At 41.5% G+C, this 25,304-nt stretch overlaps 1 protein-coding gene across 1 annotated transcript in view; it reads right to left on the bottom strand.

Annotated features, from left to right (window-relative positions):
• The window catches only part of LOC109376962 (E3 ubiquitin-protein ligase parkin-like), a gene marked incomplete at its 5' end in the record, with an annotated part of 210,476 nt that overhangs the window by 141,724 nt on the left and 43,448 nt on the right, over positions 1-25,304 (bottom strand). Inside the window, one exon of the mRNA XM_019633142.1 lies at positions 4,517-4,632. Coding sequence (XP_019488687.1) covers positions 4,517-4,632 — 116 coding nt within the window. The remainder of the gene's footprint in view (positions 1-4,516; positions 4,633-25,304) is intronic.

Raw genomic sequence — 25,304 nt, 5'->3', positions numbered from 1 at the left:
AAGTAAGATCCCTGTTTCTTGTCTCTCTTTGTTAAACGAGTGAATGGATAAATGAAAGCATACCCAAATCCTGTCAAATGACAGTTAAATCACTTTCCCCCAGGAACACCACAAGCAAGTACAAATGGACTGAGCTACTCTCAGAGCCCAAGTAAATCTTTCAAGTCTGCAACCCAAGGCAGCGTTGCTTAAAAAGGGTGAAGGAATTTTAGGACAAATTTGAAGCAAGAATATTATAAAAAAACATTTATATCAAACAACAGTGACATCAAAACCATAAGACTTTAGTGAAAGGATTGAGAAAAATGACAAGGCAGCACTGCTTCTAAGATTTAATATCCTACTGGGAACTGGACTTTAAAACATGTTTCTAGAAGGTTAAGTTTGACTGTGATTTTTTTTATTTTTAGTTTTTAGTTTGTGTTCAGCTTTGTAAACTGAGAAATGACGAATAAAGGTGAAAAGTGCAGGGAACACCAGGCAGCCTTAGAAGGAGAAAGAGGGGAAAGGGTGAAGATGGCTTTTTTCCTTTTGACAAATGATATCATGGTAATGATTTTTCTATTTTGTGCGATTTCAAGTTTTACACTTTTAAATTTTAAGAAGGATATTGTACATCAAATTCAAGGTGCAGATGTGTTTTCCCCCGGGAGGTCCCCGATATCAGGGTGAGCCCCAAGCGACACACACTGGCTGGGTAAAAATGTGTCACTTGGCTTTGGCCGTGCCATTTGACTGTGGCTCAACATGTTATTCCTGAGTCAAACGGAGGCATCCAGGAACGTTCTGAACCTTTTCCATGTAATTCTCCGGGAACTGCGTGACCACCCAGCCGTTCTACCCTCAAGTGCTGCACTTGCAGCTCCTGGCTCAGCTTTGTGCTTTTCATTCATAAATGTAAGACTATCGCCTGCTCACCCAGAGTGGATGGAGATCGCCTCACTACTGTAGATAATTAGAGGAGGCTGCACGGCTGGATGGCAGATGCGAGCCTGCTGGGTTGTATAAAACCTCAGGATGTTTTGGTTTTCAAATAATTCACCATTTCCTCTAAGAGAGAGGAAAATGTTTTACATACAGTGTAAACTCAAAGGACACAGGTCATGTACCTGAATGGAATCATGTACCTGGATGAAACAAGCCGAACCCCTGGAAATGAAGAGCACGTCTATCTTATATATATTTTTTTCTACATATTAACAGCCACATGTGTGTGATCTGGAAGGCAGTTATCATTGAAAACCTCATCTTTTATTTCTGCATCTGGCAGCAGATAGGACCCACAAATAAGTATTTTTTTCAAATGATGCAATCGATGAATGAGCTGTGAACAAGCACTGTCTCTACCATTAGCAGTCCTTTCGAACCAGTGAAAGCCTTATAGATAACCTACTTCAATTCTTGGATTTTATAAGAAACCCAAAAGCCGAAGAGATCATCTTATTTTCCTAACGTCAAAAGGTAAGCTTACTGGCTCTGGAGCTCCTTGAATATAAGTTATTATACACTGGTAAAGAATTATGATTAAGAAAATAGATGGAAAAGATGTCAATCTCTTCTTATATAAAAATATATGTTTGTAAAGCACACAAATGAATGAAATTCTTACCTTGTTACCCATTCTCTACAATTTGTTTCAGAGGATAGAAGCATAATAAATATTTTCCTTATTCATTTTATGAGGCCAGCATTACCTTAATACCAAAACTAGACCAAGGCAATACAAGAAAACTACACACCAATAACTCATGAACATAGATGCAAATATCCTCAACAAAATATTAGCAAATCAAATCCAAAAAAGTATAAGAAGAATTATATACAATGGTCAAGTGGGATTTATCCTAGTTATGTAAAGTTAACTTAATATTCAAAAAATGAATTAATGCAATCTATCACATCAACAAATAAAAAAAGAAAAATCACACAATATCAATAGAAGTCAAAAAAAATTTTGACAAAATCCAACACCCATTCGTGATAAAATCTGTCAGTAAATTACGAACAATGGGGGTGCTTCCTCAACTTGATAAACTCCATACACCAAAAATCTACAGATAATGTGATGCTTAATGGTGAGAAACTCGAAGCTTTCCCAGTAAGTTGAGGAATAAGGCAAGGATGAGCTCTTCCCATCACTCCTTTAGCACATCATACTGGAAGTCTACGCTAATGAAATAAGGCAAGAAAGTAAATAAAGGTACGCAGATTAGGAGGAAAGACTAAAACTGCCCTTGTTCACAGATGACATGAAAATAAGTGCAGAAAATCCAAAAGAATCCACAAAATCATTACTGGAAATAATAAGCAATCATAGCAAGTTTGCAGGATACAAGGTTAGCATATTAAAAGTCAACAACTTTCCTATCTACCAACAATGAACAAGTAGAATTTGAAATTAAACACACACTATCTTTTACATTAGCACCCCAAAAGTGAAATATGTATACGAGTATATCGCACATATGTGACTGTGACAGCACACGCACGTGCGTGCACACACACGCATGCTCACACACACACACACACACACACACACAGAGCCATCATATATATGCAAATATTCAGGCATATTCAAGGTACTGGAAAGAATTAAACCAAAGTTTTACTAACCATAAGGGTACTTTTTTCTAACATTTAAAAAAATGTTATTGTGAGTGAATTATTTCTAAATCTAAAAAAAAAGCATTGGCAGGAAAAACCCCACAACAATTAGCAAAGCACAATGCAGTGTATTGGTGACAGCAGGCTTTTACGACATCCCCAGGCATGAACACGTCACCATAAGAAGAAAGCGTTCTTTTATCTTACCATAAAAACATCCCCTTGCTGCCTTCTATGAGAAGGGGCATATTCCATTCACACGGTTGGTTATACATACATACTTAAATCTAACCAAACATAGTAGCTTCTATTTCTAAAATCCCTCAAAAGCAATAATCGGAAACATTTTTATTGCAACACACAATATTATTATTCCAGCAATTATCTCAACATGTATCTGGGAGGAGGCTCATTTCCTCCAAATGTTGTGAGTTATTCATGTAAAGGTGGCAGCTTAGCAGCAGGAAACATGGAGGGCAATGCTCATAGTAAGATAATACGATAATATGATCAAGGTTACATACTGTAATGCCATCTTTATCAAGTTTAATGGAAGGTTTTAAAATATTGGCTGGGGGCTGCATTGCTACTTACAGACAAATATTTTGAATTTCTCTTCTGAGAAACTGAGAAGTGATTTAATTTCCTAGTGCTTTCGGAGCAGTGAGCCCTCATTTCTAGCCCTTTCCAATTCTGTTCCTGAAATATCAGGCGAGTCAGCTGTTCCTCTCACATGTGGAAAGCAATACCCACAGGCTATGATCCACCTTGCCCAGGGAGACCGAAACGCTGCATTTTAGGGAACACCGTGGGCTTCCTTGCCTCAGTTAGAATTAAATATGCAGCAAAAGGAAAACATCTCATTGTTACTCCTTCTTGGAAACAGGTTTGTTCAACAGATATTGTTAAGGTTTTTAGGTTTCCATTAGTCAACATTTTTATTTAAATTTATTAAAGAACAGAAGTACCATATTGGGAGTATTAATACTTGCTAATCATGAAATTATAGAATTTAAAGGAGCTTTAAAAGGCCATCTAGTCCCAAATTCTAGAGACAACATTTAAATGACGAGGTTATAAGGCTGTTTTTGCTTTAAAGTCGGGAACAAAATATATTCTTTGACTTTATTCGTTAATTCATTTCAGCATTCACTAAAAGTTCTTTCTTATCAGGGCTAAGCCCTGTCTATTGCAACTTGCTTCCAGACAACCTCAGAGAATATGTAATAGAGCTAATTTCTTTTACTCTGCTCACCTGAATAGTGTACAGGAAGGAATTCCACTCTCAACCGTCCACCCTGCAGATTAAATAGGCTTAGATTCTTCGACTTTGTCCCTGCCTCCGAAACTGCAATTCAGATCTAGTCAGGCTCCCTTTTTTTCTAGCAGACCATCTCCACATTTTCTTGCTTTCATTCTACCCACTGAGATTAGAAGCAACCAGGTCCAAAGCTAGCTCCACGCTTTATTTTGGGGATATGAATGTATGTGACACACCAATATAAACACAGATATGCAGAACAATGGAAGTATACGGGAAAGGCATTTTTAAAACAAAACATTATGGGCCACACATTCCAAAAATAATGGTGTGCATAAATTATTTCATTTCTAACATTCACATCGTGTTTTAAATTATTTTAGAATTTACTGGTATCAGTACGTGTTTCTATTTTAATATTAGCCTCAGATTACACTATTTTTAGATATGTCATCTCGCTCATATCCGAGGATCCTATGTGACTGCACTAAGGATCTGGCATTTGGAAGTCTCGTCACAGTGACACACACCCAGCTTGGGCAGACAGCAGCCCCGTAAAGCACACACTCCTCAAGAAAGAAGTCACTGAGGGAGGCTTGTATGATCGGAAAATATCTAGACGTGGAGAGTGGCCGTGCTTCAGACCCTTACCTGATGTCCGTACACGTTATGCAGGTGATACCGCGACTGTTTGTGGTGATCAGGTTCAAAGCTACTGATGTTTCCTTGTCAGAGGTCGGGTGTGCTCCACATTTAAAGAAAAATTCCTGTGAGAACGAGAGACGTTATCAAAGTCATGGAATCCAAGCTGGCCATTACCCCTCTCTGAGCCTTTCCACAGCAAACAGTCTCTTCGGCGAGAGGAGAGGTCTATTGTTGGGTGTGAGCTAGAGATAAATTAGCGCCAGGTCTTCCCAGGGAAGCGATGCCCTTGGGCCAGACGAGTCAACGGTGCCGCCTTCAGAGGGGCCCGAGCGTCTGTTAGCCTTCCCTTCTTTGCTCTCTCGGCCATGGAGCTGGGGAAACACTGTGCCCGCTGGTTTAGCAATGCCCCTCCATGCCGAGCGAGTCCAGCGGAACCAGTGTGGGTGCAGGGGGAGGCCGGAAGCAGTAACTCGCAGAGCAGGAAGGGGGGCCCTGAGCCATGAAATGATTTGCCCAAAGTCCAGCAATCACAGGTGAAACCAGGCCTCCTAAAGGGAAACCCAGCACTTTATAAAAATTTTTTATACAGCATCTTTACACAGCTGGTCAGTTATCAGCAAGGATGTAGGACAGAGTAAGGAATATACTGGTCCCTATTATCAACAAGTGTGCAAGTACATACGGACTTACAGAGCAGCCGACGGTGCCTCTGCCCAGCCCAGTTCAGAACCCTGCACCGTTTTCTGCCCCCCTCCAGCACCCCAGGATCCCCTGGGAGGCTCGGTCCCCACGTCCAGCCAGGCAGCTGGGAATGCTGTACACCCACACCCCTCTCCTTAGTAATTCCTTTCTCTAGTCTTGCCTTGTACTCACTCCTTCATTTTAGCTTTTTACATAAGTCACATTCTTTTGATTGATAATATCCTCCCTTCTCAACCAAGGTTTTCTTTTTCCATTTCTTCATTTCTTCCTTCTGCTATTTCTATATCTGTTCACACACCCCTTCTCCCCTTCACACACCACGGTGCTCTGCCAGGAAGTGCTCCGCTCCTTGTCAGTCTGTGCACCTTCCCTGATGGTCACGTCCATGAAGCTAAACTTTCTGTGACTAGAAAAATTCTACACAAATAGATCCCTCGATGACAGAAGAATGCTGGTGACCTACACTCACCCCTCAGCTCCACTAGCGTTTAACTACTTGGAATATGGAAAGCATTTTCCCTTTAGAAACTAGACCAGGTGTCAACAGACTTTTAGTCAATTAAATGTTTTCAGCTTTGTGGGTCATGGGGTCTTCGTCACACTTCTCAACTCTGCATTGCAGCCTGAATGCAGCCACGGGCAATAAAGAAATGGACAGATACGGCTGTGCCTCATAAAACTTTATTTATAAAAACATGTGGCAAATTGAATTTTGCATGTAGGCCACAGATTGTCTGCCCCTACACTAGATCCTGAAATATTTGTGGAATGTTTTATTCAGACTTGTATTCTAATAGTGCCTGCCATAGGACAGGCATTAGATAGATTTCTTAAACGAAGATGTATTTAATGCCACCGGTGTGCCTTAAGACGTTTCAGCACCGCCCTTAATTTTTCTTTCCCTACATGTAACCAAACTATCCTCATTCTCACCTGACCTGAGCAACACCAGTGGGTCTCAAACTATAGTGTGAATTAGAATCCCAGGGGAACTTGTTAAACTAGACACTGCTGGGCCCTACCCCAGAGTTTCTAATTCAGTAGTTCCACCATGGGGCTAAGGATTTGCATTTTTAAAAGGTGCCAGGTGATGCTGTCACTGCTGCTCTGGGGACGACACCTTTGGGAACCACTGAGTCACACCAACATCAGTGGTAAAGAAAATTCTACTTATTTTCAGAAGACAACAGCAGTAGGTGACCTCACTTAACACATCTGAAAATATGGCGTGTCTCAGGTAAAGTGTGTTACTCTCCAACACTCTGGTGGGTGCCATCGTACAGAGAAGCGTCCCAATGTAGGTGTTCGGACCCAGGCAGCTCCTAACTGAAAGTGTCTGATCAATCCCAGCTGGTAAAACTGCTAGTTAGCCAGGACCGCCCCTACCTGGGGCATGTGGCCTAGTAGCTGACCCAGCTGCCTGCAGTCCTCAGCCCACAGATGAGGGGGTACCAGCAGCCTTGTTACGAGAGCCGGGTGTGCAGGGCATTTTGTGGAAGGCCGTGCAGGGGTACCTACGTGCCCTGCTCAGGAGCCCAGAGCCTCCCCTGGGGGAGCACACAAAGCATATTGACTGGACTTGCTTCTTTTTTAACATGGAATGCCACACTTTTCACTCAGTCTTTTAAAATACTACAAACCTTTCAAAGGCCAGTTCAAGGGTATTGAGAAAAAGAGTTAAAGCAATTCCTGACTATCAAAAGAAAAAGTTTGGAGGCCAGGGCTGACCCTTAGGAAACACACTGAGCCAGCTGAGACTGCTTTTTGCAGACATGAAAAAAATCCTCCCTCAGAACACAAAATAATTCCTCTAAAATAGCTGAGTTGGCTGGACGATTGAGAAGGTATTTCATATACAGATAAATAGATAGTATTTATATTTTTTCTTAGCTTGCAGAAAGCTACTGGTAGACATTCAGCTAACAAATCACAAGGAGCTCTAACACCAGATAAAAATCAGCCAGATAAAAGCCAAAATCCTTTTTAGGTGGGACGGGTGGGGTGGGGTGGGGGGTGTTTACAGATAATGGTATAAGAAGCCACAGAGATTTGGAAAATTCCAGTAATTCATATGATGTGATAAAATTAAAACAGAAATTACTACCTCTATGTCAACTATGTTTGTCTCATCCGTGCATTTCAGCAGTTTCTCCACAATTCTTACGAAAAGGGGTTCTCCTAGAGTACTAGAGCAACTGGCTAAACCTGAGGAGGGTCTGAGATTTCACCCAGCTTGCCAGCTAACGGGCTAGTCTGCCACAGTGTCAGGGGGGCTGGCAGAGGACACGAGACTCCTGGGTCAGACACAGCACACAGGCCTCGGGCCCCCACAGAAAGAATATGGACATCATGATGACGTCATCATGTTGGAAAGATTTTCCAGAACAAAAGAGTAGTGAGTGCCTCCCTCATGAGATGTGCAGAAACAGAGGCTCCTGGAGAGCTGTCTCCCTATAGTACTAACACCTTTTCTTACAGACTAATCAGCCCTGGTCATTTCTTGTCTGTCCCATCAGTGGACTAGGAATTTCTGATATCTCCAGTCTGCATTAAAAACACACAAACTATAAAGCAAAACAAAACAGAAATAAAACCCTTTAAAAAATTCACCTTGGGTATCCAGATTCCTCTTACAGGGCTGTCACCTCACAGGTGCTGAGTGGTTCTTTCCAAGGAACTGTCATGGATTTTGCCTATCTGGGTTTTGTTTCTCTTAACTGTTCAGATTAAAAAATTAAGGAAACCGAGGGCCAGCCGAGTGGCTCAGTTGGTTAAGAGCTCGCTCAAGAGTGTGAGCTCTGAGCAACAGTGGTTTGAGTCCCAGCCCGAGCTGAACTGCCAACAGGTGGCAGGATGGCTCAGCTAAAAAAAAAAGAAAAAGAAAAAATTAAGGAAACCAAAGCCAGAGAAGTCTTCTAGCCAGAGTCCACGCAGAACATGACGTTTCTCGCTGTAAGGTCCACTCGCCAGGGGCATGCCACCATCTGATCCCCACAGGGTCCCAGGAAACACCTAAAGCTGGGCCGAGTGACAGTGGTGATGGGCCAAGTGACAGTGGGGGTGCCCCAAGGCCAAGCTGCTCAAGACGACATTACGCTAGTCCCAGTGGATGCCAGGGTTTGACCAGCAAACTTGTACCTCACTCGGGGAGCAGCCTCCTGTGGGAGCAGGAAACATTCTCATTCATTAGGGAAGACACTTATCAATCCTGGTGCAGGCAACACAGGGTCCTAACTGTGGGAAAATAGTCTCAGAGGAGCCCACCCCACCTTCTAAACATGCCAGCTCACAGGTAAAGCAGCTACAAAAACCAAAACCAGAGAACAAAAACCAATTAAATGCCTCCACCTAACCCCACTGGCTGGTTCGTTCTGCTGGGTCCATGTATTCACCAGGGAAGCTATAATTAGTTATGAAGCTAAAATCCATGACAGTAATTGGCCAGCTTTATTTTTAATGATAGTGTATAAACTATTCAAAACAAATGAAAAAAAAATACCAGAGTAAGACCTTAAAAACGTGCTTGGCTTTATGATGTGACCCTGAAAAATGCTGTTGTAAGTATTTTCCACCTTATTAGCACTAAATAGAAAATCCAAAATCCAAAAGAGTTGCTTGCATTCTTTAAGTTCATAGAAAGTACTCACATTTTTGCCACTTCCATGCACAAGGTTCTGATCCTTTCCTTCTGCTCTGAGCTCTTAGGTTTCATCATAACTCAACCATCCTGTCATTTCAGATTGTAGAGGCCTGACCCTCTAAACGAATCACACCCATACAAATCAAAGGTACGCCAAGGGGGAGACCTGTGCACATTTCAACTCAACTGTCGGTGGCATTCCTGGAAGCCACCCTCTTTGTCCTCACGGCACTCTGCCCCCTGATCATAGCTCATTGCCAGACTTTCTCACAGGTGAAGGGGAAAATACAAACAAATATGGAAACAAGCAAAATAAACCAGCAAAATATGAAAATTAAATACCCCAAGCCCAGCTGCACAAAAAAGTATAGGATCAGAAGCTAATTACTCAACTCCAAACACAAATTGATATACATATTCTAGAGTACTAAAAAACAGCTCAAAACTACCATCTCGAAAGCTTGTCCCAAGTGCAATCTAGTTTCCCAAACCTGAAAAAACAGAAAGGAGACCTGGCTTCCTTACTCGCGGGCCTTTTAACAGCTTTCCTTCAACTCCCTAAAGTTAGCAATTTTTATAGACACTGCTCAACAATTTTATGTTTTCCAAATAAGAAATTGTGTCTATCTTTGTGAAGACTTAAATTCCATGTTAGTCTCCAAACCCCTCTTAGTTAACACCCCAAAGGAAACATACCTTTCTCCTGATAAAAGGAACACACAATTTTACCAGAAGGTTGCAGTGGGTCTGGGGTTCGTACTAAAAAAGTAACTGGCCACTTGCCTGGGTCAGAGTCCAGTTAGGGGAATGGCCCACACCAGGTGACTTTGTTACCTTAGGCAGAAAGAAGAACAGGGCACAGATCTGCAGGGAGACGGGGTGGGGGTAGTGGGGAGGTGGGGGAAACAATCAGGAATCAGGAGAAAAGGTGCAGCTACAGCTAATGGTGATAGACTACAAAACTATCAGCTTTGCAGGCAGGGACAAACCTCCCCGACCTGTGCCACCATGACAGTCCCCACACGGGCCAAGTAAAAACCAGGGGGTCCCACCTCCCCGTGGGAAGGGGTGGTCAGCGGAGACAGCCCTGGGAACGCCGTGACCCCGCCCTGAATATTCCCCGCCCTCATTCGAATAAACTCCTAAGCGGCTTTGTTTTTCGGGGCACTTGCCCTTGTTGTCCTGGGCTGCCCACGCCCATTATTTTGGGAGTAGTTTTTACTTTAATAAATGCTCTGCTTGTCTGGTGTTGCTCAGGTGGCTCTGGCTTTGCGGGTCCTGGAATGCCTTCCGCTGACCACACAGGAACCCTTGCTCTCCAGTAACAGTTTGTCAGAGGGATTTAATACCGGGATCTAGTTGCAAGGGTGATGGAAGCCCAGAAGAGCTAAACAGCGACAGGAAGTCACCCCGATATCAGAGCATGAGGGGGCTTCCACCTGGGGCTGGAGGACAGTGGCGGGAGGTGGCATCACCCCCCTGCTCAGGGACTGGGCCGTCTGGTGGGACCTGGGGGGTTGAAGGAGCCACAGCCACAGCCGGGGACCCTCCAGAAGAGGAGCAAACCTCCTGGCTTCTGCCCTCGCACCTCCCACAGGCCCACCCTGGGCAAAGCCGCCTGAAGCAAGGAGGGGGAGCTTGGGAGCTGCTGTTTGCCAGGGACAAGCAGAGGGGAGGGACAGGTAGATCTGAAAGCCACCAGCAGGGGCCTGGGGCTCCCCGGGGAGGTGAGGCCAGGCTAAAAAGCCAACTTGTCAACTTTCACTCTGTTGGTGGTGACACATTCTAATTAGCATCCATAAAAGAAAAAAAAAGATACATTTATATATGATTCTTTAAAATATATTTTTTATATATTATATATATATATATAAAGAATAAAATATATTCTTTAAAATATAAGATGCATGGATATTTACACTGTCTGTGCATTGAATTTAAACTCAAACCTGTCAAAAGATTATTCACCCAAATTGTCAAATAAGATGAACAGAGGCCATTGTCACTATTTATGAGAAAACTAGTAATAAGCATCTCACAGGTACACAAAGAGGTCCTCAGAGTGGCCAAGCTGCCACAGACAAGCTGTCACTTAGACTCCATCTAAATGGCTCTCTCAGACCTAACATTCTGTCAGTAGCTGACAACAAGCACAGATCCATTTCCTTTCTCCTCAGACACTGCAGGCACTAAAGGTCCTCATCTGGCTAGAGGCAGATCCTTTTATCAGAAGAAACTGTTAACAAAGGAACAAGACAAGCAAATAAAGAAACAAAAACTCAGAGACACAGACAGTGGTTTAGTGGTTACCAGGGGGTAAACGGGAAAGGGGGTAGCAGATGAGGGTAAAGGGGGTCAAATATATGGTGATGGAAGGAGAACCGACTCCGGGTGGTGAACACACGATGTGATATATACCAGGGTGCCAAACAAATGTACACAAGTGGACACTTTGTTCAGCGTTGCTCAAGCAGTAGTTCCCCATAATCAGAAGTGTCTGGACGCTGATGGGAACCACTTTGAGCACCTCTTGTAATTGCAGAAGTCAAACGTGACTTGTATTCATCTTTTGTTATCGGTATATATTGAGTGTTACAATTTTAATATTTTTTCTTTTCTTAAAATATGTATACATGTTTTTGGCTCTGTAGATGANATTCATCTTTTGTTATCGGTATATATTGAGTGTTACAATTTTAATATTTTTTCTTTTCTTAAAATATGTATACATGTTTTTGGCTCTGTAGATGATGTAGTATAGAATTATAGACTTGAAACCTATGTAGTTTTGTTGACCATTGTCACCCAATAAATTTTAATAAAAAAAATGAAGGTACAGTAATTAAAAAAAAAGAAGCAACTATTAGTTTTAAGACTTATCATGTTTCACTATTAATGTTAATACTATAGTTTTTAATTTTCTCTAAGCGAAACAGGACAAAACATAATGACGACACTCTGCCTGCTACATAAGGAAAGCCTGTGAAAGCGCCCTGCTGGTGGCTATTCATCTCGACTTTATTAGAGTGTCTGTCTGAGCCTTCATGCTGAAGTGTTACACTCACCTTGTGTTATATAAATCCTAGAATAATTATATAAATTTGGATACAAAATAACTATGTAACTTGTATTGTATAATACTGGTAGGCTTTGCTAATTTAACAGTGCCAGTTGTAAAATCAGTTTACGCCTAAAGAATAAAATCTCAAAAGCGAATGGGTCTGTTATCATGTTCAATGATAGTCTGTTTTCTCTTAATAAGGTGTTAATAAAGCCTCTAGGTGGTTGGCTGAAGTTTACCAGGAGCAAGAAAACCCGTGTCCTCCCACAGAAAGCACAACCTATCTTTGCAGAAGGTCACTGGCTGTCCATCAGCATCACTACTGCTGCCAAGGTCTTAAAGAAAACTGCCCATCTCCCCCTAGGGTCTCCGTTGGTGAACAACAAATAATACATTATATACATACAAACACACAGGCGTGCTCGCACACGCCAAGCCAAAAGCCATTCTAAGCAGGAGTGAAAGTCTTAGGCATTAATCCAGCAAGCACACAGCTTTCTAATTTCACCACTGGGTCAAGTCAAATAGCACTGTCGTTTCACAGCAATACAGCTATTGTTATACTTCAATTTTTTGAAATTTTATCTTATTACCAAAGTTAAAAATATAATCCAGGTCTATTCCCTAGGCCAATGTATAATAGGTAATAAAAATTAAAATGAAACTCTAAAATCCAAAAGACTTTGAAAACACAAAGTTTTAATTTTTTTTTCTCTAAATTTGGCATTCAATTCCATTTATGGCAAAATCTGACATGAACTGGCATGACTATTTCTAGTCCATATTTATTCAACTTAGTATGCCAATTCATCCTTTTTACTGCAAAATTACTATTTAAACAAATATCTCCAGGGTGTACTCTCCTGGAGATATTTCAGAGCTAAATATATAAATTGCATAATCTTTCTAAAACCTAAAAAAATTCTAAATTTAAAACACTTTGGCCCCCCTAGAGTAGTATATAAGCGATTACGTATAAGTCTGCAACTTAAGAGCGCCTTGAAGTCTTACAAACCCAGCAGGATGGTCCTCGGAGCACTCGGCAGAGTCCTCTGCTCACCACAGTCTACTTGAAACATGTACACAAGTAAACCCACGTGTGCCTCCTATTCCCCTTCAGTGCCAGATAGAAACAATGTAAACATTTTTATTGGTGCAGACCTTTAAGAAATCTAACTTTAAAACAAAAGCTTCAAATACTGGAAGTGGTGCCAAAAAATGTCTACAAGTGGACACTGTGGTCAGGTGGCTCAAGCAGTAGTTCGCTGTAATCAGAAGTGTCTGGACGCTGATGGGAACCACTTTGAGCACCTCTTGTCATTGCAGAAGTCAAACGTGACTTGCATTCATCTTTTATTGTCAGTATATATTGAGTATTACAATTTTAATACAGTTTTGCTTTCTTAAAATGTGTAAACATTTTTGGCGCCCTCTGTATAACCAGGCTCCTCTTCCCTTTCGCCACCTGGATTGTAAGTTCTTCAATGAGCCTTTTCATTGCCATACTCCTTAGTCATAATGTGCAATTTATTATTTTAAGAAGGGGTGGAGTTCTTGAAGAACACATTTCAAATGATATCTGAAAAACAAACTAGAAGGTTTGGGGCCATCACTGGTGCTTATAAAATGCACATGATTATATAGATTTGTTCAAACCAGAACAAAGTCCTGATTCGTAGCTCAGGGCAATTGCTCAGAGAAGCTCAGATGGTTGTGCCTATGCCCCCTCCTCCCCCGCCTCCCGCCCCAGGATGGCGAGGGGGCCCTGGCTGCGCAGACAGAATACAGCATTCCCAGCCGCCACCACAGCCAGGGAACCTAACTGCGAACCAAACCAGCGCTCAGACGGAACAGCGACAAGAGATGGCAGGTCAGAGCCCAATGACATTTGTGCCCTGGACCCAGCCCTGCCCAGTTCTGCAGTTATTCAGTTTATTACATCTACCTTAATAACCATACTTCCAGGAACTTCCCCCCAATATATTTACTCATTAAAGAAAAAAAACTAAAGAAAACCGTGATAATTTCTCCTTGCTCACCCTCAACCAGGAGCTGGAGAGCTGAAGGTAAACAAACCCTGCGAAAGGGTCCGTAAGCCTGGGGGACGAAGAGGCGCTTCAACAAACACTTGCAGGGAACAAACCGCGGCAAACGCCTTGCAGACGGACACTGAGCAGCCCTGGGTGTGAAACAACCATCCGACAAGGCTTTGCTGGCAGAGGGATATTGGAACTGGGGTTTAAAAGGTAAGAGTTCGCCAGGTAGAGAAGGTAGAGAAGTCAGTGCAGGAGCAGAGGTGAGCAAGGTCCCGTGCTGGGGTTCAGAGTCGCTGGAGTTTGGGGCGCCGGGGCAGAGGAATGACGGGAAATCTGGGGTCCTCTGTGCACAGCGGCCTTCCGCCCATCCTATCAAGCTCATGCTAGCACTTTGACAGCCTGGACGCCTGTCATAAAGGGACTTCACTGTTAACCTTGTACCAGAAAAGGACTCAAAGAATATGCACCCCGACTATTTCTTCAAAAGATCACCTTGAACTTTAAAAGATCATCTTCTCTTTTGATTGTTTAACTTAGCAGTGCATATAAATTTCCAAGACAAATTTCTACCGTATCTTTCAGACTGGAAAACAAGGAGCTCCCCTTTCTCCCCCTTTATTATCTTGGAGAAAGCTTTCACCCCTATCTAGGTTGTGCCCTAGATAATACATCACTGGAAAATTTGGGGATCAAATGCTTTGAGTAAGGTCACTAATATTGCTCAGCTTGTGCATAATTACCTTGCTCTCAGCATTCGTTAAAGGTCCTTACTCCTACCCTCCTGGAACTTAGGGGCAGCTAGCTGTCCAGGTTGCATTTATTCCTCCGGGTCCGGGCTCCTGACTCTGAGCTGAGAGGCCCCTCGTGGCCAGCGGACGCAGCTTCTCCTGACATCTTACTTATTCCCAGGGATGACTGGCCATTTCCGGAGAAACTGATCAATGGTTTACACAGGATACAGCAGTCACTCTTCTCTCTCAAGCTCTGACATTCGACTGACTGGTTAGTTGCTGCAGTGGGGCTCAAATTTTCCTTGGGTTTCCATCACCGCTGCAATACTGCTGGGGGATGTAACTTCTCTCCAAGGGCAACAGAATGGCAGTTAGGTATGTGATGTCCTCCGCTTAGAATATAAATGGGACATGTCTTCTCTTTCCATTTTGTCGCCTAGCCAGACTGTAAAAGGCCATATTCATTACTGGAGCTGTTCTTTTATTTCCTTTAGAAGCTAAAGGTTTCCTGTGCTCTCATGAGGTGTCAGCTTGAAAGAACAGAAAGGCACACACGGCATTTGCTAGTTTCGCGTTTAGGCAAAGCTTTCCGGCTTCTATTCTCAGATAAATAAAATAGGATGGTAAAATATTTTGCTGCTAACAGTGTTTCCTTTGGTAATCGCCCGCCAATTACATGAGGCGACCTCCAGGAGAGGGTATGTAAACAAATAGCTGCTAGCTGTAATAATTTGCAAGAGACCGAGGAGAGGAATCACAGTTTTGAAAATTTGCAGTGACTCACCATCCTAGATGAGTTGTGTCCCCAGCACTTTACAGGCAATCTGTAGAAGGTGGCGGTTATTTCTCATTTATTTCTCAATGTGCAGGAAACTTATTCTAATCAACGATGGTAAATAATGTAAAAGAGCACTTCATCGGATCACTTTCCTGGCTGCTTCCCCTCCGGATAAAGCACTGGCCCTGAGCGAGGCTGGAAACCTTTCCAACCTCCCCTGTGTCACCACCTCTTGCTCCTCACTGCCCCCCCCAGTCCTGCCACGCACACCCTCTTCCTGTTGCCCCAAAAGCTGCGTTCTCAGCTGCCACTGGTCCCTTGCACAGGATCCCCTTGCAGGGACTGTCTTCCTCCTTCACTGCTCGGTTGACCTTCCAAATCCCCAAGTTCCTTCAGGTGTCAGCTGTCATGTCAGCAGCCCTTGGGAGCCTTCCTGATTCCCTAGGACTGGGGGAGAGGTATTTGCGTGTCACCCATTGTTCCTGTCCTGCTCTCTGCGTAGCGCCTTCCAAGCCCTTGGTCTGTGGTGCTGGCATCGCCTGCCTGTCTAGCGAACCCACCAGGGGGCAAACGACTCGAGGGCCCTCCATGCTGTTGCCTGGCCAGGGCCTGGGACACCATAGGCGTCCAAGAGGTTGACAGAATGGGCCGTCCTGGCGTATTTGAAGAGGAAGGAGGGACATGTTGTGGAGAAATGGACTGACAGGAAGTGCTGAACTGCAGCCATTGCATTCCTGGAGTTCAGCGTTCTTCCCGCAGTCTCTGGTCACTTTCCTTTTCGCTTTCATCGCTGTCAACATTCCTGCTGTTGAATCAGTTGTGCTGCTTATGAGGAAAACGGCCCCAGTTCGGCACCGAGTCCTGGCAGAAGGAGGCTGTCGCTTTTCTCTCGCAGCCAGAGGCTGAGAAGTGCAGCCACTGCGACTTCAAAGTGTCCGACGCGGGCATGGAAAGGACAAGCGAAACACACGTCTGGTAGCAGGAACTCACGAAATGATAATACAACCGGGTTTGGGCTCTGAGCAAAGAGAAATATTGAACACTAAAAGGGTTCTAGCTTTAAAACATTGTAAATGACTGTAAACTCGGAATCTAAACTTTTTTTCCTCAAAAGTCCTTGTTTCATTGGCAAGTAGAATTGAAAACTTTTTATTTGTTTTCTTTATTGCAGGCAGCACAGGCATCCATAAACACTCCACTCAAGCCAAAACTGGGTAAAGGCAAGCACTTTATATACATTAACAGTGTCTCTCAGTCTCTATATTTATCTCATTTCCTCATTAGAAAAGGAAGAAAGTGGAGCAGAATTTGTAAATTTACCTATAAACTATATACAGCCAGGAAAACGAAGATGACTATAACTAGTAAATACATGTTACAGTGTGGGTTTTTCTTCATTAAGACTTAACTTTTTTAGAAGAGTTTTAGGTTCACAGCAAAATTGGGAGGAAGGCCCAGAGATTTCCATATAGTTCTATATTCCTAAGTGAAAGAAGCCAATCTGAAAAGGCTACACACTATATGAGTCCATCTGTATGGAGTCTGCAGAGCACCCCCCATTATCACCATCTCCCCCCAGAGCGGTGCGTTTGTTACATCCATGAGCCGACACTATCACATCGTATCACCCCGAGTCCACGGTTTACACCAGGGCTTACTCTTGGTGTACATTACACAGATTGGGACAAATACACCACGACATTTGTCCACCAATATGGTGTCATATAGAGCAGTTTCACTGCCCTAAACATCCTCTGTGCTCCACCTGGTCATCCGTATCTCCCCTTTCACTCCTGGCAAATGCTGATCCTTTTATTGTTTCCATAGTTTTGCCTTTTCCAGACTCCATATAGATGGACTCATATAGTGTGTAGCCTTTTCAGATTGGCTTCTTTCACTTAGAAATATGTATTTAAGATTCCTTTATGTTTTCTTAATGGGTTGACAACTCATTTCTTTTTAGCACTGAATAATATTCCATTGTCTGGATTTACTACAGTTTATTTATCCACTCATCTACTGAAGGACATCTTGGATGCTGCCAAGTGTTGGCAATTATGAATAAAGCTGCTATTATAAATATCTGCGTGCAGGCTTTTGTGTGAACATAAGTTTTCAACTCCTTCATGTAAATATGAAGGAGTGAAATGGCTGAACTGCATGGAACAGTGTTTACTTAAGAAACCATCAAACTGTGTTTTAAAGTGGGGTACCATTTTGCTTGCCCACAGCAATGGATGTGTTTCTGTTGTTCCACACCCTTCTCAGCATTTGGCTTTGTTAGTGTTCCCAATTTTGGCCATTTTATAAATATATCCTTTATCAGATATGTTTTCTGCAAATATCTTCTCCCAGTCTGCGTCTTGTCTTCTCGTAAACTTGACACTGTCTTTCGCAGAACAAAAGCTTTTTATTTTAATGACATCCAGCTTATCAAGTATTTCTTTCATGGGTTGTACCTCTGGCATAGTATCTAAAACATCATGCCATGCACAAGGTCAGGTAGGGTGTCTGTTATCTTTCAGGAGCTTTATGGTTTTATACGCTACAGGTTTATCATTTTGCATTTTACACATAGGTCTATGATTCATTTTGAGTTAATTGTGTGATGTGTTTAAGGTCTGTCTGTAGGACCATTTTTTTTTCTTTGCCTGTGGATGTCCAGTTGTAGCACCATTTACTGAGAAGACTTTTCTTTGCTCCATTGTATTGCCTTTGTTCCTTTGTCAGAGATCAGTTGACTGTGTTTATGGGGGTCTATTTCTAGGCTCTGTATTTTGTCCCATTGGTCTATTAGTCTGTCTTTCCCCAATACCAGTGTCCTGATTACTGTAGCTTTAAATAAGTCTTGAAGTCAGGTACTGTCAGTCCTTCAGGTTTGCTCTTCTCCTTCAGTACTGTGTCGGCTATTCTGGGTCTTTCGTCTCTCCATATAAACTTTAGATAATCAGTTTATCAATATCCATAAAATAATGCACTATGATTTTTTTTATTGGAATCTCATTGAATTTATAGATCAAGTTGGGAAGAACTGACATCCTGATGATATTGAGTCTTCCTATCCTTGAATATGGAATATCTCTCCATTTATTTAGTACTTCCTTGATTTCATTCTTCAGGGCTTTGCAGTTTTTCTCCTATAGGTCTTACACTTTTTTGATAGATTGATACCTAAGTATTTCATTTTGGGGTGTGCTAATATAAATCATGCTTTGTTTTTCATTTCAAATTCCACGTGTTTATTATTGGCATATAGGAAAGTGATTAACTTTCATATATCGACCCTGCATCCCACAACCTTGCTATAATCATTTGTTAGTTCCAGGTTTGGTTTTTTTTCCAATTCTTTCATGTTTTATGCAAATATAATCATGTCATTTATGAACAAAGACAGTTTTACTTCTTCCCTCCCAACCTTATTGTATTAGTGAGGTCTTCCAGTGTGATGTTGAGAAGAAGTTGATGTTGAGATGTTGAGAGGGGACATCCTTCCTTTATGTCTGATCTTAGCAGGAAAGCTTCTAGTTTCTCCATTACGACACTGAGAATTTTTTCCATGCTAGTACACATAATTATAAATGGAAGAAAAGAAAACCCAATAAGACATGCTTTTTATGTTATTTATATATATATATATATATGTATATATATATATATATATATGTATGTATGCAGGTATGTTTTTATAAATATATAGTACTGTATATATATTTCCCATTGACTGGTCAATGTGAGAGTCAAATAAATACCATATCTATCCTTCATAGTAAGTATAAAAAGAAAGAAACATCAAACCTTTTGAGTCATGAGCGTGCCATTACAATAACACATTTATCTATGTATCTCACTTTTTTTTGAAATATGTGTGCTATTAATATATTGGAGGGACAAAGATGAAGGACAGTCTCATTCCTGAGCCTACATAGTCTACTAGAAGAGAGATGAGTAAAAACAAACAAGCACACGGAATAAGGGATTGTGAGGAAATAGTAAACATCCCTCCCTCTTAACCAGGCTTTTTATAAAACATAAGATATTCTCAGAGATGGCGTCTGTGTGTGGTTTGTGTGTGAGGGGAAAGTCTCTTGGGGAGTTGCATGCCACCATCATGGGAACCCAGGCAGCGACCCCCAACCCCATCAGTGCTGGGATGTGCGGGCAGACGCTTCTGGCGACACTGGTAGCTATGGGGGAGGTCAGTTATGGCTCTGGAAGAATTCATTTTTTTCATCTAAATAAAGTTCTTAAAGAAATATAACTAGTGTACAATAAAGTGTTTCAATCAAGATTAGGTGTAATTTGAGTACATAATTTAAGAATTTAAAAATTTAATTAAAAACAAACAAAAGAAATGCATACTGCTCTAAGAGCAAAGGCAGAGAAAATCCATTAATAAAATAAAACTTATGAGTGAAAAGATCAGAGCCATGGATGTGAGAGTGAGGCCATCAATATGTAAATCATAAACAGATAAAAGAATTAAAGAAATGACATAAAAGATCCTCTGTGAGCTAAAGCATGGACAATTGTAAGCTACACCAATAAATCCACATCATAGAATAAAATAAAATAACATCTTAATTCAAATGAAGAAGCTAGGATATGTTTAATTTGAGAGGCCAATAAAGCTAGCAGAAAAGCAATGCTATCTGTCAATTTACTCATGAATAATGATGCAGAAAGTCAAAATAAACTTTTGAAAAATGAATACCAGAATTGTATTAAAATATGAACATACCTGGAACATTTTAAAATATATTGAACAAATATTTATTTGAGCACTTTCTCTGTGCCAGATATTATCTAGGTGCCAAGGATACAGTGGTAAACAAGTGCTTACATTCTAGGATGAGGGAGAGACGATAAGCAAGCAAATGAATCCATGATATGTTTCCAGGCAGTGACGACGGCAGTAAGAAAGGAAGGTAGGAACAAGGTATTTCAAAGTGCAAGGATGTGTCGGCTCTAACAAATGCATCCATTTACTTCATGCTGTCCAACTTAAAGGAGATATATGTGATTATGTCAATGGTCAACCTAAATCACTTGATCATATTTAGAAGCCATTCCTATAAAATCCTATATGAAATAAAACGAAAATTTGGCTACATTCAACATGGTAAATAAAAAGTCAGCTGCAGTAACTTTGATAAACTTATTTGTCCAGAAAAGTAATAATCAGGCACTAAATGAAAATGCTCACTACTACGAGTATTCTGCATGGCTGAATAAAACAAGAAAACAGGACACATATCACCAATGTAGGAAAAAGACAAATTCCTCCCTATTTCCACATGATATGATGGCATACTTAAAAAACCCAAGAGACTCAATTAAAAGTTATGAAAATTAATGAGAAAATTTTGCTTAGTGGTTGGATATGAAGTATACAGTACAAAAGTAATTTTCTTCACATTAGCAAAATTCACTTAGAAGTGGAACTAGAAATCTATTTCCTAATATTAACAAAAGCTATAAAATACTGATACATTTATTCAACAAGAAAGGCAAGGGCCTATTTTAAGTATTTAACAATAAAGACGAGTAAATAAAGAGGCCAAAAGTAAGGGGTTTTTATCATTTAAATACTACTACTCATAGAATGTATATATAATTTTGGTCATGTTAGAATCCCAAGTGGATTTTTTGGGGAGGGAAAGAGGAAAATTGGACAGCACAATTTTTAAAAATCTTATGAAAAATAATTGTGTGAGATTTTACACTACATTTTTGAATAATGAGAGTGAGGGTAACACCCTAGCGGGTGTTACAACTTATTACAATTTATTAAGCTATTAGAAGCCAAAGCAATATGGTTATTGCATAGAAATACATACATAGGCCAGTGGAACAGAATCGAGAGCCTAGAAATGTCTGTAAGTATATCTAGGACTTAGCATATGATGAAGTTGGCATTGCCATTCAGTGGACAAGGACGGGTTACTGAATAAATGGTGAGCGTTCAACTGAATAGCCAGTAGTCATAATGAGTAAACGGTTGGTCACCACTGCAGAAAAGAACACCAGAAGGATTAAATATCTAAACAGGAAAACTGATAGCAGAAAGTTTAATGAAATAGTAAATCAAAAAAACTGGTAGAAATTCATATAAATTGCAATGAGAGTAGTGGGGACAACTTCTTTGAGTAAGTCCTTATAGAAAGGCAAATGTTCCTCACTTCAAAAATGTATACAATATAAAAAGACAACAATGTTTGTTTATGCAACATACAGTAGACAAAGGGTCAGTATACCTACTCTTAAAAATATTTATGTCCATTACTTTACAAAATAGCAAACAATCCAACTCAATACCAGAGGCTAGAAGATGGTGTATCCAGGAAGAGAAAAATGCAAAAGGCTAAAATGTTAACAGATGCCTCACTTTACTGGTGGTCAGAGAAATGCTAATTAAAAGGAAGGATGACGTGCCATTTTCACACATGCCTTTATCGAAAACGAAAGAGCCAGTGCTAGTGAGAGTGTGTCAAATGACAACATTGTGAGACGGCAGGGTGTGCCTCAGGCTCTTTGGAAAATCATCATAGTGGTTTAGAGAAACATTTTAAATGCACAGTGTTTTATCGGATTCCGGAACTGCTTATGGTGAGAATATACATATATATTCTTTTAATTTGTTATAAATTGAAGAAAGTTGCATTGATATATATATATTACTATTTCAACGCTTTTATGTTTGCATAGTTCCCAGTACTATTATCAAGCGTTAGCGAGCATGTTGTGATATCCCTCCAGTGTCTTTCGCCCAGTATCTCACACACCAAGCATCAGCCTAGAGGAGATGCTTATGGTTAGGTTATACAATCTGCTGGGAAAAAGTGACTTAGAGCGAACATGGAGAAGGCATGTAAATCACCATGCTTCAAAAGGAAGTCATGCTGAAAACAACCCGACCACAAAATGCGCCCCTTAACATTGTACTGATATCAGTAGGTAGCTTACAACTGGAGTGAACCATAAATCCTGGAAACCTAGTCTCCCTGTGGACATCAAACAGGGGGCATCAATTTAAGTTCAGGAATGACAGCAAATGCATACAAGGGAATATGAAATAAACAGATCTAGGCGACTAGAACAGGTAACACAACATGTTCCATGTGGTGGAGACAAGCCCGTTCTATCTGTTGGTGCATTAAATTAGATGACGTTAATTATGGTGGCTTCTGCAGGAAATGTATGTCTACACTGTAGTGGAAGCCTGAAGAAACATGAATTTTACGTTACTCAGGGGTTTATACTACAACCCTCTTACTTAGAACGGTTGGGTTCTGTTGCTGGCTCTACTGGGTTGCCAGGGCCTTGCTCTAAGCCATTCGGCCTAACCAGCTACAATTTACAACTTGTGGATTCTGTGCAGTGTCCATGCGCCTCCTGCACGAGGACCTGATAACACAAACAGTCGCCTCTTTTCCCCATCACCTAGCTCAGCGCCGGCCCGCTGGCTGGGGCACCTCCAGGCACTCTAGCAGGAGACGGATGGGTGTTACTTCCACGATGCTTCTCAGATCGGCTGGGCCAATCAGTCTGCTCAGAATGCACTGAGTTATGCCAGGCACCTAGTTCTGTGCTGCTGCTGTGGCATCTTCCTCCCTACCCCACGCAGGTAAATCTAGTTTCTGTTCAGAAAGCCGGTGATTCCTTAGGGTTATTACTCCCGAAAGAGACACCTTCCCCAAACCAAATGCATGTACGTAACCTCAAGTTGGACGGGGCTGCCAGTAGTTTTTGGCTGCAGAGGTCCTTTTGATGGCCACCACCTGGTGCTCGGTGAATATATCATTACTTGGCTGGTTATATATGAGCCCATCTGTGCAGAAATGGCCAAGGGCTAGCTGAGAGTTGGCCAGATCCATGTCCTCAAACATAGGTGCCAGGAAATGATGAGATTAATGACCTTCATAAACCTATGAAAGCAAGACCGCTGACAAAAGTGTTTTATGTGCTGCAGTAACTTGGAGATATAGGAAACACGTTATGATATATAAAATATAAAAATGCACATTTATAATATGGTTACACTACAAAGCCCTTTTAATATATTATTTCATCTTATCTTTTCTTTAGAAAGATTTTTGAGACATATGAGTTTTACCATCTATGTTTTACTGAAAAAGTAACACCAATGACACTTGGATAATCTGTGGATATGAAAATCATGGATTGACTATTTTTAGCCCATTGTCATCCTCAAATCCTTGTACATACACATTAAATATACTGTCATAAGTCTTTGTGCTATAACGTCTGCTACAAAATTCTTTAGGTGGAATCCTAATTGATAGGAAGTTATGTTTTGCTATTTAATAACCTTTTTATAAAGCTAGACATATAGTATTTGCTACACATATGAAATTCCACATATGTTCGAATATAAATAAATGTTTATATGTTTTGTCAAATTTCTATGCTTGTCTGACAGTCAAAGATAAATCAAGCTATCACTGTAACCTCAGCAAGCAATGCATGTGTTGCCAGGGCTCGGTGCCAGTTAGCCTAGTTACAGCTTCTACTCTGGTGCTGGGTTTCATCAGCTTGTTTGCCCATCATGCTCAGATTGCAGTGCTTAGAAAAAAAAATTATATGTGTGTGTATATATATATATATATATATATATATATATATATATATTAAATGTGAGAAAATTTAAATGAATTTTCCAGACTCTAATAAAGTCTCAGGAGAATAAGATAGCGAATGAGAAATCCAATAACTTCATAAATATTTGCAATGTAAATTGGTCAAAAGGTCAATTTCCAGTATATTTCCTCCCTCTCCCCCCACAAATGCCTCAAAATAAGTGGGATCTTCAGGGAAATCATAGTGTGGAAATAAGTGATTTATGGGGTCAGTGTATGTTTCCAAAGAAGAGTAGTGTGAATTGAGTATGTGTGTTTGGTCATTTTCTTCACAATATCATAATCATTTTTTGGTCCCGTGAGAATGAAAATCATTCTATTTTATCCTGTACTTTTAACACGCACAAGTGTTTGATGGGAAGATATGAAGATTCTCAATAGATTTAGGGAAGGATGAAGAAAGATTCCCAGCACCACCAACACAAAATTAAACAGAGCACCACCCATCACAGGGCAGGTTTCCCCAGACGCAGTTCCTCTTCCCTTTTAGAGCCTTTGCCATTGAGCAACATGGCTCAGAAGTAACACTAACAACAACATCGTCATCAACCGCCTGCAGAAGACGCCACCTGTGTGGATGTAACATGGACCAATGACCCGGTGGGGATGCCCTTGCATTGGTATCAGGGTGCTAAAGCCACTTGTGCCCATCTGCACACTATACTTTATTGGCGGCTGCTTCTGTGGTATTAATAAGTGTGTGACGGGCCAGCCGAGTGGCACATTGGTTAAGAGCTGGCTTGGGACGCCAGAGGGCCCTGGTTTGGATCTCACATTTGAGGGCCAGTGACACTGCCCTCTACAGCTAAGATGCTGAACAACAGCTCAACCTGGAGCTGGGCTGCCATGAGGTGCCGATGACGTGTAGGCTGCAGCCCCTGCTGTAGTGGGTTGCCATGGGCTACCGTGTGTAGCCAGCAGTCAGCGTGAACGGCCGTCCAGAAGCCGGTGACTGATCTGCCTCGCCCGGGAAGAGCGCAATGATGGTGCCAACTTGGGCCAGTGAAGCAGCGTCCTCCACAACTAGACTGAGGAACAAAAGGACAGCAACTTGTCTGTTCCCCTTCCCCAATTCCCCAGCGCTGTTCCCATCCCCCAATTCCCCAATAAAAATCTTTAAAAAAAAGAAGCGTGTGACTGTCCCTTCCTTGGACTAGCTGCACAATTCCCGAAAAGTAAAGGTACCTTG

This window comes from Hipposideros armiger, unplaced genomic scaffold (assembly GCF_001890085.2).
Source record: "Hipposideros armiger isolate ML-2016 unplaced genomic scaffold, ASM189008v1 scaffold_1241, whole genome shotgun sequence".
NCBI lineage: Eukaryota > Metazoa > Chordata > Mammalia > Chiroptera > Hipposideridae > Hipposideros > Hipposideros armiger.
This window is presented reverse-complemented; position numbering and strand designations above follow the sequence as displayed.